The sequence below is a fragment of the Rhea americana genome, unplaced genomic scaffold (assembly GCF_003343005.1).
Source record: "Rhea americana isolate MKP2758 unplaced genomic scaffold, rheAme1 scaffold_19, whole genome shotgun sequence".
NCBI classification, from domain to species: Eukaryota; Metazoa; Chordata; class Aves; order Rheiformes; family Rheidae; genus Rhea; species Rhea americana.
Window position 1 is genome coordinate 8,291,699 of NW_028186038.1, and position 17,610 is coordinate 8,309,308.

The following is a 17,610-nucleotide window of genomic DNA, read 5'->3' on the forward strand; positions in this document are numbered from 1 at the left end:
AAATAGCAAACATCCTACCATCTTTAGAGAAAATTGGGATTTTTTTTTCCACTTCAATCTATAGGCACCTGTATCGAGAAGTAACCGTGTTACTGCTCCGCTGTCAGATTTACTGCCAGCGAATAATTTTCTTGGAGTAAATTGGTATTAAATCGTGCTCCCCAATGAGTTACACTGAGATTGCCTCAATCTGCAATCATTTTTGCAGATTGAGGCCTGGTCAGTTAATTTGGCAGTAGATCAGAAAAGTTTTCCCAGTCTTAGGGCTGTTTTCCTTCCAAATTGTGTAAAATAGGGCTGTAGAKCCCTGACTAAGGGCTGTCTAGGAACTTCTCTGCTTTCCGTCTTACAAGCTGAAAACAAGCTCGGTCTGGAAATCCCTAAGTTTTTCTTCTGGCATGAGAAAATGGAAATAAAGCAAGGAGAAGAGTGTGTTGACCCCCATTTTCATTTTATAGTATAATATTCTTTCTGCCGCATATCCTCTTATTTTAGTGTTGTTCAGGGTGATACTTCTGTAAAAGCAGGTTTAATTTTAATAGCTCGGAGTGGCAATATGCTTAATGCCTTGCTTGACCTTGTTTATCCAAGTCAAGTCAATGACCTTGTCGCGTAAGAAAAAGCGGCATCGCAGAGACGGCCGCTGTACCGCCGGCTGCCCGGCTCTGTGTTAGCAGCTTTGGAGGCTTYTGAAATACGCTTTTTGTCTCGTTTTCGAATTCGGAATTGCCATTTTGCTGTCTTCAGCCTTCTGGAGAGGTTTTTTTTTTCCTTAAAACATTATTAGATGCCATCAGAAGGGAAATGGTTTGCATGTGAACTGGCTTCTGGGAGAGGGGTATGAAGCAGAGGGTGCGTGCGCGTTATAAAAGTGGCGGTTTTGGCTGTGCTCGTTGAGATGAGCGTGGAGCAAGCGTGAGAGCGGAGACTTTTCAGAGGCACCAGTGAAAAATAATGGGGTATGTAACAGATTTGCAGCTGCTCTGCTCGCACAGTCTGCGTATTGCACCGGTCTAAATTAAGATTTGAAGCAAGTTTCTCTGTGGATGAGGCATGTTGGAGGAGGGTTTTCACATGATCAGTAAAATACAACAAGGATTGGAAAGCCAGAACATGGCCTTATGGCTGTACGTGGGCAAGTCAGTCGACTTAATCATTTAGCTGAGAAAATACTCTTTCTACAAATGTGGCAGATTTAGTATGAAATCAGCGGTACCTTGCATCTGCATGTAGAAATGCGGTTGCACGGGTTTGATGGAAACCATCTTCCCGTGTAGGTGTGTGGGTTGGTTTGTGTTGGGGAAAGCAGGCRCGGTGCTCTCCGAGAGGCGTCTGCTTGGGCAGGGAGCTGGCAGGAGCTGCGTCGAGCAGAGCAACCTGGACGGGGTCCGCTTGCGAGAAACATCTTTGACTTGACGATGTATTTTTAGAGGTTAGTTTTGCTGTGACTTTCTGTACTTGGGAGGGGAAAGGTTCTCCGGTTTGCACGTGGACGTGCCCGTGCCTGTGCGTGCATCGGCATGAGAACGGAGGAGGAGTTTGGGGGCTTTAGTAATTGRTAATTTGGGACTGTTGGGTCACTTTGGGGGTTATTGGAGCGYGGCACAGCTGTAGCAAGAATGCTTGGGGTAGCTCAGCAAACGTCCTCCGGGCTGTCGGTTGCACAAGGTGKTGTTGGTCGTAGGGATGGAAATATCCCAAAGGGCTGGCGCTGAAATTAAGCCCCCAGGGCAATGCRCGGATAGCGCCCTTGTGGAGAACTCGCTCACCGTGCTTGACCCGCAGCTGCTGGCCGGACCTCTCCGCGCTTTCGGAGCACGCAGGAGAAAACGTTTTCAACCGTGTGCCTGGATACGTGGGTTGGTTTGGGCGAAGGTCCTGAAGAAGGCAGCTCGTGGTGAAGACGCTGTGTTCTCACAGCGGGATCTGAAGTTCTGCTGCGCTCGAGCATTCGTCACGGTTAACATATGCTTAAGGGGAATTGKTTTTTTTTTCCCTTTTTTCTTTCCTTGTACAAATTGCAGACGATACAGCCCCGTTTAACTACCGCCTCAGAACAGATGCCAGACAAATGTATTGCTGTTAAGTTCAATGTCAATTTTTCAAATARCGAAGATGTATCGCGCTTTCCCCTACCGTGGCTAGCAGTTTTCTCTGGGAATTTTGCGGGCAATATCAGCAATATTAGATAGCGACAGTGTGAGGAGAAGCCATATCCTAGTCACCTGGCGAATCCTGGTAGTCTCGCACTTAACCACGTAGTTTCCCACAACGTTTAGGGAGCGGTTTTGGCCCTTCGGCTGCTCCTCCGCAGGGAATTCCCTGAGAATGCATGTGGGGGGGGAGCAGCAAATCTTTCCCTACTTTGCTTTGGTTAAATGGCGCTTCTGCAGACGCCCCTCGCTGCCGGGGTYGCCGGAGGCGTTGGAGGAGCGGAGGGCGAGGGCGGAAGCGCGGCGGAGCCTTAACATCTCAGCTGACTTGGGCCGTTGCTTCCCGAGCTGGGCAGCAGTAAGAAAAACAGAGGCCCCGGATGATTTTCCTGCAAGCTCGAGCACTGCGGTTAAGGTGGCTTGGTGAAGGAAACAAGTCTGTTCCTACCAGCATAAAAAGCAAAGCCCCGATGACGCTGAAAGACTGTCCTCCAACAGCAGCTCTGTGCCCAGAAGAAACGTATCCTAGCGTTAAATTGCTTTTTTGATACTTGCATCTTAGAGTGCTTATCYCCACTGTGATCTTTTACTCCTATTATTTTCAAAGCCTGTGAGTAAGACTGTGTAGCGTGAGTTGTGGCTGCACGGTGGCAACGCAAGAGGCCCGCTTCTGTAAGAGCTGCTCGCGCGCTTCCTCGGAAAATGGGYGGAAATAGTTAATCCTGTAATCAAAGGGCTGTATATGCCGACGGCGTGCAGATCCCAAGAACGGTGTTTCCTTGGTTAATACTATGTGTAAATTCACGGGGGCTCCTGGGGCCTGGCAGGGGAGGGGAGTAGGGCTGGGACGCGCTGGCGGACGTCAGGAGCAGCGGCGAGATGGCCTGGTGGGAATGCCTAGCTGGAAATCGTCCTCGCCGGCTTATGACCCTGGGAGCTTGGTCTTTACCACCTTCCTGTGGGAAGGGAACGGGGCCACGGTCTAGCGATGGCTCGGAGGGTCCGGCATCGCGCCGTTGCTCGTTCTGTAGCTCTGGTCCAGGAGGACACGCGCAGCGGCCGCGCGGAGAGGCGGCTGCTGCAGACCCTCCTGCTTCCAGTAAGACGCTATTTCTCTTGCACAGAAATCGCGTGCTACACGGGAGCGCGTAATCTGTCCGGACACAACTGCGGTTGTCGTTCCTCTAGCGGGACAGCACTCCGATTTRCAGGAGGCTTCCTGCTCCTCCTCGGCTTCGTCTGCCGAAGGCTCCCTAGGAATAAGCAGTAGGGTGAAGAGCTCSCAAACCCCGACGCAGGGAGGCTGTAGGGACTCGGGCATCCCTGTACGCCACCCTGATTGGACCGAAAGGCTCGGATGGAAAAYAAATGGGTTTGAAACAAAGACAAAAGGAGCATTTTTGGAAAGCAAATRCTAATCTTCCTAATAACTTCGGCGTTTAAAATTATCTCGTCTTTTCTCCCCACCATCCCCCCAGATTGCAAACAGTCAATGAGGGAAGAAGAGGGGACAGTAACTATGAACAGGAGAGGGGCTATCAAGCAAGCCAAAATCCACTACATCAAAAATCACGAATTCATCGCTACCTTCTTTGGACAACCTACCTTTTGCTCTGTCTGCAAGGACTTTGTATGGTAAGAAGGAAATGCTAAGCTTCCTCCACACCCAAAGGCTAAAAATTTGTAAAATTTGCTTCAGGTACTTTGAGACAAAACATTTAATTTCATTTGTGGTGCAAGATGGGAAAAATATATTTATTAGTAGTATTGTCTTGCCCAAGAGCTATAGTCATGTCTTTCACATTAAAAGAACTTGAACATTTTTGCCAYGGAAAAAATTGGCAAAAATTAGAGCCAAAAGTAAGATCTGGTGTGGAATCAGCAACGACACTTTCACAAGTGTGTGTGACTGATTATTGCTTTCCTCTGCGTGGATCTGAGAAAATAATGCTCAGGCTTTTTTGTTTTGTTCTCGTAACGTGTTGGTCTAACCRAACGTACTGCCTTTTCTTTGAACCTTGCCTTCCTCAGGCGGACGATTCTGTATAGCAGAACTTAGTTCAGTTTATTAATTAGAATAAACATACCAACAGATAAAGGCTTGATTGGCTGACGTGGTAAAAACAACTTCAAAAAAATTTTTTCAGTCCAATAAACACATGCGTTAATGAGTTCCTTCTTTATCTTTTTTTTTCTCCCCTCCCTCCCCCCAGGGGACTCAACAAGCAAGGCTACAAATGTAGGCGTAAGTTGCTTTTTACCTGTTTCTTCTGCTACTTTCTACACTAATCTATAGTTCTAATAATCACTGTTAGAAAAAAAAATTCTGTAAATATGCATGGCTCAGTGCGTGGTCACCATTTTATTTATACATACATATACATATATAAGAGACTGTTAAACATAAGTTTTGCATGACATCCCAAGGTGCTCTAGTTRTGCTCCACTCCATTTTATCTGAATTTCTTAGTATCAAAGTTTAGACTTAGTGTTTCTTCTTGTAAGCATAAAATGCAGCTACGAAGTTGCACTCTTTTATCATGGCAGCAGGTTTTGTTAATAGAGCACCGAACAGKTGTGGAAGCTGTTCTGAAAAGGTAGCAATTATTCTTAGGGTTTACAGCCGAATGAAACAGCACTTAGGGTTGAGCTCTGTACATTACCCAGTACAGTAGGGTGGATATCAAAGGGTAAAACTCAAAAACATACTATTATCTGCCTCACCAAGTAGTAATGGCATTGCCTAATGTGGGCGATTTGGTTTAGAAATAGCAATAATGATAGTAAGAGGTGGGAGGAAACTGTTTTAAAAAGATGATCATCCTGATTGGGGGGAGAGGGGGAATAAAAAAGGTTTTGGTGTGTCTAGGATGACRGAAAGGAATGTGTTTTTCACGTTGTTCTCTCTGAAATGCAAACACCTCATGCCCTATATTTACCATCTGAAGGAATCCCCCCCCCCTTTTTTTTTTTCTTTTTCTTGTGCATGTCTTGAAGAATGCAATGCTGCTATTCATAAGAAATGTATCGATAAAATCATCGGGAGGTGTACCGGTACCGCAGCCAACAGCAGGGACACGATGGTAAGCGATGGACCGATACGTTTATAATACAGAGAGCGCAGGTAGGTTAACTGGGCGGCCGGGAGGTGCGTGGCTGGGCCGGCAGGTTCCCGTCCGCTCCTGAAGACTGTGTATAAGGGGTGCCGAAAGAAACTTTCAAGGGAAGGGGGGAAAAGAGAAAAAAAAAAAAACAGTTAAAACCCTTGCAAGGGGTTGGATAGTAATGATGGGTTGTTTCTTTCCCCTCTGGACAAGGGACCTATGTATGGAGCACGGATTCTGGGAGGAGGGCAGGAAACAAAAATTGGCACTTTCTAATATCGCAGCTATTTTCTCCAAGAAGCTGGTCCCGCTCTGGCCAAGGCGGCTCAACCCTGTCGCTCTCAGTTTCAGAAGGAGCGCTTCAACATCGACATGCCTCATCGCTTCAAAGTTTACAACTACATGAGCCCGACCTTCTGCGACCACTGCGGCAGCCTGCTCTGGGGCCTCGTCAAGCAGGGGCTCAAGTGCGAAGGTAGGGCAGGACCTCGCCCCCGCTGCCCCCCGCGAGCCGGCGGCTGCCGCTCCCAAGCGTGCATTTACGTATCTGCCCCGCACAGCGCTCAGCTCACCCATGCCKCGTTTAAAAAGCTTTTGCAAGAGCTTCTCACGCTGGTGGGAAACGTGCAGGGATGGTGCRTGCACCCCCAAACCTTGCTCTTTTCCCGGCGCGTAATCACAATAACTACTTTGCATGGGAATAGCTGAAGTTTGGCAGCGTCTACAAGTGTTGCTGTAAATACCTAATTTTTATAATTCTCTTGTACAAATACAAGCTAATCATCTTTAGCATAATGGATTTTTTTGAGGAAAAACTAAAGCTGCTTGGAGTTCRTTCCATTTTGAACAGATTTTGTAGCCTTCATTAGAATTAAAATTGCCATTTTAATAATAATAATCACATCCAATCRGGGGCTATAACAAGGTTTCTGAACAGAAAACAACCGTTCTTTGTCATAATACTGGACAATATTTTCATGGTGTTTATATAACTGTCCTTAAATTTTATTTTTTAGAATGTGGAATGAATGTGCATCATAAATGCCAAAAGAAGGTGGCAAACTTATGTGGAATAAACCAGAAGCTACTAGCTGAAGCTTTAAATCAAGTTAGCCAGGTACGCTGTCCTGCTGTTTGTCATGTAAATAGTTGCTCTCAGAGCATGTTTGGTTTTTTTGCTTCATCTCTTCCCTATCACTTTTGTTGGAATGGAAGTTTGAAACTGAGGAAATGCAAAGGCTTCCTCATCTTAATTTGACTCATAAAAGGATTAACAAAAATGTTGATCACCTAAAGTTGAAACTGAGGGGAAAAAAATGCAACCCAACAGAATTCTTAAAAGGAGCAGACGTGCTGTCCTGAGATACAGCTTCGTTCCTTTATGAAGCCAAGGTTATTCTCTCCCCTTTTCTTGAATAGTGTTTAAACAGTGGTAGCGTAGAGTCTGTTTTTCCATGCTTCAACTTTGCATTCACCTTGAATGCTGAGATTAAAAAAAAAMCAGGGAAGCATACCAGATATTTTCAATTTTTATTAGCCTGAGATATACGCCTAGGAAACCCCCCTGGAATTCACGCTGGCCCCTGGCTCACGTTATTTGTCCCCTGCTGCAGCGTGGCTGGTCTCTCGTGCACAGACTGCTGCGGACTTCTGACATGCAAAGAGTCAGAAGCTCTGAAATAAGTCACAAGCTCTGAAATAAACAACAAGAAAATGTATCACGCAAGCTGAGAGTATTTCCTTAAGCTTAGCTCTCCTAGGCTTTCACCAGACGCTGAGTTTTTCAGTGTAGTGGAAGAGGTTGGCATGACAGCCCTCGCTGTTTTCAGTCTTTTCCTTACTGCAACCTGATACCAGGGATCTTCCATAAATAAAAGCTGTTTGCATGTGCTGAAGACCAAGAATGTGCGACTTCAGTGCGTCTAGTATGACTGCGGTTCCCATCTCCCGGGCCAACAAATAAACACATGCCCGAGAGGGAAGATTTCCCACAGTGTAAATTCTTTTCAAGACTGTTGAGAAAATTTAGTCATGTACTTTCTTGAAGAGTAGAAAGCAAAGCAGTTGGGTTATCTGAAGCTATGTAGTGTGGCTTAAACAGTCTGTGAACCAAACTTCTGGACAAAAGAAGAGCTGTAATCTGAGTTGCTAATGAAGAATTACACTGCCATCATGTTATATTTAACAACTAGTGTTATAATGAATATTTCTGAACTAATAGTGCAAATATAATATCAAGTGCTTCCCTCCTCCTCAGAAATCTACCCGAAGATCTGAATCTGGATCTGTAGAAAGTGTTGGTATTTATCAAGATTTTGATAAGAARCCTAGAGGTCCAGGAGGAGATGCAACAGGTGAGAAAAGTTGCATTATTCTCTTTCAGCCGTTTACCTACCAGACTACACAAACTGACAACATAAGTAATTATTCATTCTTGCCTTATGTTAGGCAATTTTTTTTAAACTATAAGGGCTGTTTAAAAATATAAGCATATATTTTTTTTTTTTTGCAGTCTCCTGGCCACACACAATGCTTACATAACTTTACTCCAGCAGCACATCTGCCTTTGCGCGAATGCTTGCTTTGCTCATTGCAGCGCAGTTCCCCAGGATGGAGCTGGAGAAAACCTGGCTAATCCAAGTACAACACACCTCTCTCCCTCCTGGGAACTGAAATCTGCCACACACATTATTAACTACCTTCGTTTGCTCACAAAATATCAGAAATCCCCGTGCAATGACAAATGCTATCGATGTTAGAATTTAATTAGCCAAAAATACTACTTGAGATTTCATAGCCAGAACATTTTCAGTACCACATGGAATCATTATTATTTACATTCAATATAAAATTTTGCATTTTTTGTTGTTATTGCTAGAGAATTGCTGCATTGTATAAACCTTATTTTAATAATTGCTAGCAAAAAAAAGGGGGGGGGGGCAATGTAAAAGTCACTTTATACCACATAGAAATCTCTACACTGAGAAAGAGATAACTGGTCTTTTTGGAGTAATACCAATCTTAATTGTTGAGCTAGTTCTGTTTAAATGTTCAATAAGAAAATGACTTTTGATATTACTTATCATACCTTGTCTGGCTTGCCAGAACAGGGCAGTTTGCAAACAGGGTAGGTTTGCAAAGATAGTTTGGCTGAATATTAAGGGCATAGCCACTGAGATTCCTCCCGGGGTTACTGCAGCTACCAGGCAGCACAACCACCATCACAGGGCCACGCGGACGACCCAGCAGATCCTAGGCAGCTGAGATTAAAATGAAAAAAATAGTAATTTTAGGATATAATCAGGATTAACCAGCATATTCACGCTTCTCAGCTGGAATCGTGGGYCAGCAGCGGGCATAAACCAGATCTTTCACAGCCTCCCTGCTTAGGCTGACAGACTGCTCTGCTCTGATTAACAGAGGATAAACGATTTGTTTCAAGGCAGGCCTAAGCGAAGTATCCTTTTCTCCATACTATGCTCTGTATCTCAGTCACTGGGAAAAGTTAGGGCTTTTGATTTTTTAATTCCTATTGTAAGTCTTGCTTAAACSCAGCATCGGAAAAAATCACAGGCTCAAACTCAACAACACCAAGTGCACCTGAATAATTTAAAGTTTTGCTGTAAAATACCCGCTTTGCCTCTCCTGATGGGATTTGCCAGTATCCCAGCAGCAGCTGCCCTGAACCGGCATGTCAGTACTTAACTCCAAACAGAGGATCTGAGTCAYGCAACATTTTTGTATACATTGAACTCTGAACTCCCTGTTTGGCTTAGCAGATAACAGCGAGTACGACAAGCTCTGGGAGGGGAACACAGCCAAGGCAGCGTCACGGATTGCAAGCCGGAGAAAATTCAACATCGACAGCTTTGTCTTCCATAAAGTACTAGGGAAAGGAAGTTTTGGAAAGGTACGTAACGAACTCCCAGAGCTTAAGGTGGCTGCCTTGCTCCATCTTYGCAGTGTTACGGGCTGTTTTCATTGCCCAGAAAGGTCCCGGTTGTGGCCGTTTGGGCTGATAACTTTTAAGAGAACAGACTAGAGCCACCTTTGGCAAAGGCATTAGAAATACCTCACTGCATCTCCTCTGAACTCGGAAGCGATACGTAACGCACAACAGCTTTCGATCRTTTACCGAGCAGAGGACTCGCCCCACAGCGCGAGGGGCGGACGCCCCGTGCTCGTGTGCTCTGCGCAGGCRCGGCCACGTCAGGCTGCGGTCCCGCGGCGGCGCGGCCTTCCCCTCTCCGGGGACTGACTTCGTGCGTGCCCAAGGGCGGCACGGCTCTACTCTACACCCAGCACCCTCACCTTCACAAATCTCACCCACCTTTCCCACGTAAGTCATTCCACTTGTTGCCACGGCCATCTGCTTAGACACCTCCGGCTCCTCCTGCTGCCATCAGCGACACGGTCGGTCTTTCCTGCACGCGCTCTCATGTCGTCGTTGGTCCTTGGCAGGTTCTGCTGGCGGAGCTGAAAGGGAAGAACGAGTTCTTTGCTGTCAAAGCACTGAAGAAGGACGTGGTGCTCATTGACGACGACGTYGAATGCACCATGGTGGAGAAGCGGGTCCTTGCACTTGCATGGGAGAATCCATTTCTCACGCACCTTTACTGCACGTTTCAGACAAAGGTAGGGAGGAGGAAAAATAAAYGACACCACCACAACAGATTTAGCCCTTCTGTGGATGCTGTTACCTGCAGTCAAGTGAAAATAACTTAGTGATCAAAGTAGTAAATTTTCTTCTCTTGCACTCTGAAATAGTCCAGAGGCTTTGTGGAAAGTAAATACGAGTGCTACCCTGATACAGGCTGATAAGAACAGCACAGTATCTATGCAACCTAGAGTAGGAGGCAACTGAACTTAAATCCTTGACCTTAGACTAATTCTTGGTGAGGGTAAAGATTGTCACAAGTAGGAGTCAGCGAGTTTACTTAAATGTATATTAAGTTAGAAGTCCACAGAATACAAGGTGAGATATTTAGCCTTACAGTATAAGACCAGGATACTCAAATCTGTAGCAATTTCGTACACTTGTGGATGTGTATGTAACAGGGAAATATCTCTGCAGAGAGGGAGGAGACTGCTTGGTTCCTGATAGCCACATCACCGCTTCATATATTCCACGTTGTGGTTGCAGTAACGTCAGTAATTTTCTCATTCTGCTGATTTTCCAAACAGGATCATCTGTTCTTTGTGATGGAGTTCCTGAATGGGGGAGACCTGATGTTCCACATACAGGACAAGGGGCGTTTTGATCTCTACAGAGCAACGTAAGTCCCAAACCCTTCCACCCCCCTGTGCCTGAACAAGCATCATCTGTGTGGGTCTGCTGCTACTAACTCTACACCCCTTACCTGCGATCTTCCACTTGAGTTTCAGTGGCTGGCGATTCTAAGTGTACTTCTAGGCGTGGGTTTGGATGGGGTTAGGTCTTCTTAATTTACTTGGCCGTACACCTCCATATACTTAGTGGTTTAAGTACCTAGGGATGCCTGGTAAACCACAGCATGACCAGCAATGAAAAGCACAAGGTACTGYTTCAGTGCCCTTTAGGATATTCATTATTGATTATTGCTGAATATTTCATTATTGAGGAAATAATTAAATTCCTAAGAAAWCAGCATGGAAAAAAAATCCCTATATTATTTACTACTGCTGTTAATTTGGTATGATAATGCAGAAAAGCCGGAACCTGGACTTCTCACAAGATACTAATAAAGTAAGAAAAAGGTATCTATTCAGTGGGAAAGTACTTGATTTTTAGCAGGTGTAATTTTGCCCCAGTTACCTATGACTTTAGAAATCACTGGAGCTGAAGATGTAGCGTGTATTATTATGTATCTATATATAAAAATATATGTATGATGATATATATATATATTTTTTTATATATATATATATATAGTATTTTGCTAGTTTTATGACAGTATTTTCTTCCTCTCTAATGCAGAAGCATGAAAGTTTTAATTAAAATAATTGAGTAGGCAAGATGTTAAAGGTAACAGTGTAGGATACAGGATGCACTCGTGAGCACCAGCGATTTTGTATAAACAGATTAGAAAAGACTAAGGGGATTGGATTAGATCAAGGAATCTGAAATAAATAGTGAATGAATAGTTACAGGTCAGGACTAGCTCCATTCCCACTGTCCAGCAAGAATCTGGACAAAGCCACTCTGCCTTACCTCGATACAGCATCCCCTTGCATCCTCAGCACGTATTTTTGAAGTTTTGGGTCAACATTCAGGTTTATCCGCTATACAGAAATGGAAATAGTTTYGTATTTGTTTAAAAGAAAATCTTTTAATGCATTTCAGGTGGAGGGAAAAGCATTCCTTTAGTGTCCTCCCTTGTATGCTCTGGATTATCACCTCCTTTTGGGGGAGAATGCCCCTGAAGAAAGGCTACTTTTAGGCTGCCTACTACAGCTGGGCAGCTGCAGAAGAAGATAGTTGAGGCCTGTTTCTAACTCAGCCATTAATGCTCTGTCCCCTCTAAAGCACTGTCTATCTCGTGAGTACTGAGCTCCTGATAGCTGTCTTTCCAAAAGGCATGTGCATATAGCGCTCTGCAAACACATACCTAGACTATTCAAGAGTAGAAGAGGAACACTGCTCTCGAATGGAAGTGAAATGAAACATTAAGGCAGCTGCTGACCCCTCTAATGCTTGGCATTAGATATCACAGATGTGTGGCARAGAGATTAATTTGCAGACTGCGACATTCAGTGCAGCAAGCTGTACAAACACAGGTGTACTATTAAATATGGGGTTGATCTTTTTCCTAGTATTTAAAGATATGCACAACACTTCTCACTCCATAAAGACAAACTTACGACAGGTCTTTTGGCCAGCTGCACGGACTATGTTTGTTTTAACCGAGCAAGCCAGTTTAAAAGATGTGTTGATCTTTTTTTCAGGTTTTATGGAGCTGAGATTTTATGCGGGTTACAGTTTCTTCACAGCAAAGGCATTATTTATAGGTGAGTACCTCTTAGTTCCCACGGGGACCTACGATTCTCATAACGCTGGGTATATCTCAGCATTACTGATTAACTTAACAAGTAACAGCTTTCTGTTAGAGATTTGATGTTATTCCAAAGGCATTAACATGCTTGAGATGAATCTATATATTCCCCCCACCCCTTGGCAACCAGAATAATGGAAGTTTGCTGCTGTAATCGCCCAAACTGACCGTAGGTAGACTTTGCACAGAAACGAATCCCTCGGATTCATACAAACATCACCGTATAAAGGAAACGGAGCAACGGCTTTGCAGGTATTAGCATAATGGAAATGTACTTTAGAACTTGTAACTCACTCAAATGGCAGCTAGAACAAGGCATGTGCCTGTCTCAGGAATATATGCAGCTTGCTCAGGTGAAGAGCAGCAGATGTCCAAACGGAGAGGGAGGATTACTGGTGTGCTGCGTTRGCCCGGGGAGCCTTGGGCCGCGCAGCACCTCACCTACTTGGCARTCTGCCTGGCTGATACTGGAAGCTCAAGTTACCAAGGAGAAAAGACTGTACTGTTCTCATGTAAAATTGTCTGCTCTATTCAAGTTTTTCTTGGTAAGCAGACRGGCTGTGGAGTTTCTCTTCAGCCTGCTCTCCTTGGTATGTGCTTCAGCAGCCAGATGGACCAAAAAAAATGCGTCGCAGTGAAAGGGAGGGAATGTAGCTTTTGGAAAAYGTCATTAAAATGCTCTAACTTGACGGAGGAGGAGTATTCTGAAAAAAAAAAAAGGCATGAATAGGGCACTTCACAGACCCCTGCGCTGCAGCTGCAAGCCCGGAGCTCCCCAGTGCCGTAACCAGGAGCGAGCACTAAAGCCGGGCGGGCTCGGAACATTCCCTCTCGTGCCAAAAGCGCTTGGACGCCAGCAGAGCTGCCTTGATTTGCATCAGGCAGCGCAGCAAACATTAACCCGTGCCTCGTTCCGGGGACAGCAGCAGCCCTGGGCGCCCTGCTRGACTTGAAAGCAAACGCTGCAGGTTATAAGGCTACCCGCTGTAGCTGAGCCTCTGTAGTTACTTCGACAAGAGAGAGAATTCTTACCCTCGCAAAATACAAGGTAATAATTTTGTCTATATTGTGTTGATTGACAATTATTTTCTCAAAAAGCCTTTATATGRTGCAGGAAGGTTCACTTTAATTTTAATAAGAAGCTGCATGCATCTGAAAAAAAAATATTCACTTGTTCTCAAAACAAGTTTTAGGCAGGGTGTTTTTTTTTTCCGCATTTTTTTGTAGAGACCTAAAACTGGACAACGTGATGCTCGATAAAGAAGGCCACATCAAAATAGCTGATTTTGGAATGTGCAAAGAAAACGTCGTCGGCGAGAACAAGGCAAGCACTTTCTGCGGCACCCCGGACTACATTGCTCCCGAGGTCAGTATGACGCTGCCACGTGCTGCTGGGGGGCAGATTTAATACACTGATGTTAGAGCAGCAGCTGTTGTTAATCTTCCTTTGTAGACTAATAGTCTGTATATTTAAAGAAGCATAATTAACATGTGAAAACATTAAATGCCTGTGGTCTCTGTAGAAGGTACTTAATATTTGTAAGTATGCTATGTCTACAGTATTTACAGCAAGCTTTAAAAATGTGTTTTTGAAATGATGAAAGTTTCAGTGTTTCAAAAATTAATCTTCCCTTCTGCCTTTACACTTGGTGTACACAAGGGGCTCCCTCACAATGAATGTATTAGTACTTCACAAAGAACAGGCATGTGTTGCTGTCAGCAGCCAAAACAGAAATCAGCTTGTAAGGAGACTCTCATTGAATTAAAGTCCTTGTGCTCAGAGTTGTTTTTAAAAACATATGGCTTGCAAAATAGTCCAAATAAGTCGGTCAGGTTCTAAATATCACCAAAGTCTGTTTGCTACTAACTCGCTTTCATCACTACTTCCTCCCTTTCCCCTTTCCTTGCTTTATCATCTTGTAAAGAAACTAGAGAAAGATCATTTCCAAATACAGGGTAATTAAAGAAAAGACACAAAATCTGTCAATGACAGCAAAGTGTTTGATTTGTCTGCATCTGCAAAACAACAGCCAAGAGTAAAACTGCAGATGTACATCAGTGTCAACAACCATGCCAGGGAGGTGGATTTTTTTTTTTTCATTCTCCTAAAAATCTTAGTTATAGCCTCATAAAATAACCTTTTTCCTGGCATGTATGACATACAGTATTACCAGGTTTTTGAAAAGGCTGAACTGTATCCATCATGGGGAAGCTGTCTTTTAGTGATTACCTGTCTTTCTTGCTCTGCTCCTCTCCTTCTGTGGAAAAAGATCCTGCAAGGCTTGAGGTACACGTTCTCCGTGGACTGGTGGTCGTTTGGGGTCTTGCTCTACGAGATGCTTATTGGACARTCTCCTTTCCACGGGGATGATGAAGATGAGTTGTTCGAGTCGATCCGAGTGGACACACCTCATTACCCACGCTGGATTACCAAGGAATCAAAAGACATATTAGAAAAGGTAGGACTGCTCATCGCTCATGGGATCGAGGTACCGTATTTGCCTTAGGGATGGACTCTGGCAGAAATAGCTAGGCTTGTCAAAGACGCTGTTTATCGGGAAGCAAATTTTCAAAAGTGGAAAGCAAAGTGAATTTACTTAATACCAGTGGTTGGGCTACTGCGARCAACTATTTTTTGTTCTGTTTAGCAGCATACCCATAATTTCTTCTAGTGCCACCAACCTTTTGAGTAGATGTAAAAGCTTAACTGAGTATCTTGTTTTGCAGCTATTTGAAAGGGATCCAACAAGACGACTGGGGGTCACTGGGAACATCAGAGACCATTCGTTCTTCAAAACCATCAACTGGGCAGCYCTAGAGAAAAGGGAGGTAGACCCTCCTTTCAGGCCAAAAGTGGTATGTGCACTATTCTTTGTTCSTGCAGAAGTATTGCAGATGTCTGTCTTGGAGTGGCAGGGAGGGAGGTGATTTTTCTAACTGTTACTTACCCAAACTATCCTGTTGTATTTCTTTCTCATTTATAAACCACACATCTRTCTCAAACGCCACTGCTCTTGGAGAGTCCAGTTATGAAACTATACTCCTCTGACTGCTCCAAAAATCTTCCTGTTGTAGTATTAAGGCTGCCTCCCTATACAATCCCAYGGCTTCTTTGGGCAAATCAGTTAGTAGCTGATCTTCGTCCTTCTTAAATCTTTACATCATTGGAGAAAAGCAGCATTTTGTGTGTCTCAATTCTGTTGATAGTTTCTTGGATTTTTTTTCTCCTGTATTGCCACACTGGAGAATGACCAATACCTTTGAGCTACTCAGCTGGTATTTGTCTGCAGGCATTGTCTGTATAAGCATTAAATCTGTGCTTGTTCAAACTTGGCCTAGAGTCTCCACTCCAGCAGGGCAGAAAAACACGTTCTCTAGACTACATACAAGAACATACAAGAAGTATTTGTAAGAGCATGTGGCTAATGTTACCTAAAAACCACACAGAGAACAGAGCACACACTAATAGTCTGTGTCAACATGGGCAGCTTCTGCTTCACCTTATCTTCAATTAGTTAAAAATTCAAAACAGTTTTCCTCCATCCCATACTGGTACAGATAAAGCGATGTTGAGGTAACACAGTCTCTTTAAAATGTGCTCACATATACAATGCAGGAGAGTTGCTCCATTCCAGAATAGGAGCACATATTCATATATTCATATATTCATATATTATGTTGCCACGTGCTCTGGAAGTGTAAGGACCCTGCAAGAGTAAGCTTTGGAGGTTTGGAATGGAAAACTTGGTCATCTTTAGCAATGCAAATTCTCATGAAACAGACACAAATATTATGTTTTATCCAGACACCAAGCAGCTGTCCTAATGCATCAGGTTTTTTTCTGAACAAGCACAGAACTTAAAATGCTTTCCAGAGATCAAAAAACACCGGTTAATACCAAGAAGTGTTAGGCTTACATGTAAAGAATTGCKTTTGTCCACACAGAATCCAGGTGGTTCTTTTCCAAAGCTAGTCAATCCTATTTGTTTTCAGCTAATAATAAATAATTACAGAGTCGTAATTTTATACTGTTGTTACAACAGGTATTGAGATAGAGGAGTTATATTTTTTTTTAATAGTTCAGGGTATCATTTGCTAAGCTATTATATATAACAATTTATTTTGGAAGGAAAAAAAAGCTTGCAGCCTCTGCCTCAAACTATCTATCATCTTCCCTGTTTTTTGTTCAACACAGAAGTCAGCAAGTGACTACAACAACTTTGACAGAGAATTTCTGAACGAGAAGCCAAAGTTATCTTACAGTGACAAAAACCTGATTGAGTCCATGGATCAGTCTGCATTTGATGGATTCTCTTTCATTAACCCCAAATTTGAACAGATCATAGACAAGTAGCCTCTGCTTGAGCCGGACTTTAAAGCGGGGCTGAAAGTTTAAACAGAGAACGGCAAGTGTTAAATGTTACACAGTCCAACGGTGTTGTCAATATTTCAGAATAATACACAGTAGTGTGATTAATTATGTGTAACTGCTGATTTATTGGCAGTGTCCTTTTATGCATGGTTGGGTTTAAGGTATGTGAATCATGTGCATTATTTTCTCTGTTTGGGAAAATGTAAATTCTGTTTGGTTACTTGAATGTAGTTATGTTATATAAATATGCTGTATATTTTGCTCGAGAGAAGACATTGGAGAACAGATGATGTCTTTTTAAAAAAGTGTTTGAGCCCTTGGTTCTTTTATTTGTCTTCAATTAAAAGAAAGTGTAATGAAACTTTCATTCTTGGCTTTATGATATTTTCTTCTAGAAACATTCCATTAAACTCCAGTTGTCTTTAAACAAGAGCAAAAAATAGTAATTTGTAAGCACTCRTAATTTAGGAAAAGAAGAATAATATGAACCAAACGGAAGAATCAGGCAAAAGGAGAAATTYGCAGCATAAATAGTCCTAAGACTAAGACACCAGCTGTTGTTGGAAAGAGTTAGCTCAGCACTGCTCTAACTGCTCTTTACTAAATCCAAAGTCTCTCTCACCAAAGCACCCAGTGCTAAACAGARTCAGAACTACCCTCAGGACTATACTGTTAGCTATTATAGGTAACAAAAACCTCAATTCTACAGCATTCTAAATGTAGGAAAAATTAAGMAGCAAACTTTTCTCCTCTCCCACGAAAAAAAAAAGTACTTTTTTTTTTTTGCCTTTTTTAATTTGCATGCTACAGTAGCTGCAGTCAAATCTGACTTGTGCAGCRTCGTGGGAAGGTGTCTGCAAATGCCAGATCTGCTGTGATGCCTCTGCCCTTCTACCCGGGCGCCTGGCTGCGCTGATTAGTCTGGCTATTTATTCTGAGGCAGTACAGGC

The 17,610-nt window shown here is 43.5% G+C and overlaps 1 protein-coding gene and 1 long non-coding RNA gene across 7 annotated transcripts in view; one reads left to right on the forward strand and one right to left on the reverse strand.

Moving 5' to 3' along the window:
• PRKCD (protein kinase C delta) overlaps window positions 1–17,027 on the forward strand; it is a 49,710-nt gene extending 32,683 nt beyond the window's left edge. For 3 of the 4 annotated variants that reach the window (XM_085302536.1, XM_085302537.1, XM_085302540.1), the window contains 14 exons: window positions 3,632–3,788; window positions 4,367–4,398; window positions 5,151–5,236; window positions 5,603–5,732; window positions 6,274–6,374; window positions 7,515–7,611; window positions 9,034–9,167; window positions 9,719–9,892; window positions 10,442–10,533; window positions 12,182–12,244; window positions 13,516–13,654; window positions 14,559–14,747; window positions 15,016–15,144; window positions 16,484–17,027. In XM_085302536.1, the coding sequence (XP_085158662.1) occupies window positions 3,632–3,788; window positions 4,367–4,398; window positions 5,151–5,236; window positions 5,603–5,732; window positions 6,274–6,374; window positions 7,515–7,611; window positions 9,034–9,167; window positions 9,719–9,892; window positions 10,442–10,533; window positions 12,182–12,244; window positions 13,516–13,654; window positions 14,559–14,747; window positions 15,016–15,144; window positions 16,484–16,642 (1,682 nt within the window). In that variant the 3' untranslated portion in view covers window positions 16,643–17,027. The remainder of the gene's footprint in view (window positions 1–3,631; window positions 3,789–4,366; window positions 4,399–5,150; window positions 5,237–5,602; window positions 5,733–6,273; window positions 6,375–7,514; window positions 7,612–9,033; window positions 9,168–9,718; window positions 9,893–10,441; window positions 10,534–12,181; window positions 12,245–13,515; window positions 13,655–14,558; window positions 14,748–15,015; window positions 15,145–16,483) is intronic. The other variant, XM_085302538.1, reaches the window with a different exon arrangement.
• LOC146597302 (uncharacterized) lies at window positions 6,368–14,563 on the reverse strand. 3 transcript variants are annotated; one of them, XR_014895553.1, is made up of 4 exons: window positions 14,519–14,563; window positions 11,448–11,518; window positions 9,588–9,957; window positions 6,368–6,950 (listed from the first exon to the last, which is right to left on the reverse strand). It is a non-coding gene; the product is annotated as an uncharacterized LOC146597302 (long non-coding RNA). The 3 variants fall into 3 exon arrangements; XR_014895552.1 differs by lacking the exon at window positions 14,519–14,563 and having other exon boundaries at window positions 11,448–12,569; XR_014895554.1 differs by lacking the exons at window positions 11,448–11,518; window positions 14,519–14,563 and adding an exon at window positions 10,293–10,446.
• Window positions 17,028–17,610: the final 583 nt, after the last annotated feature.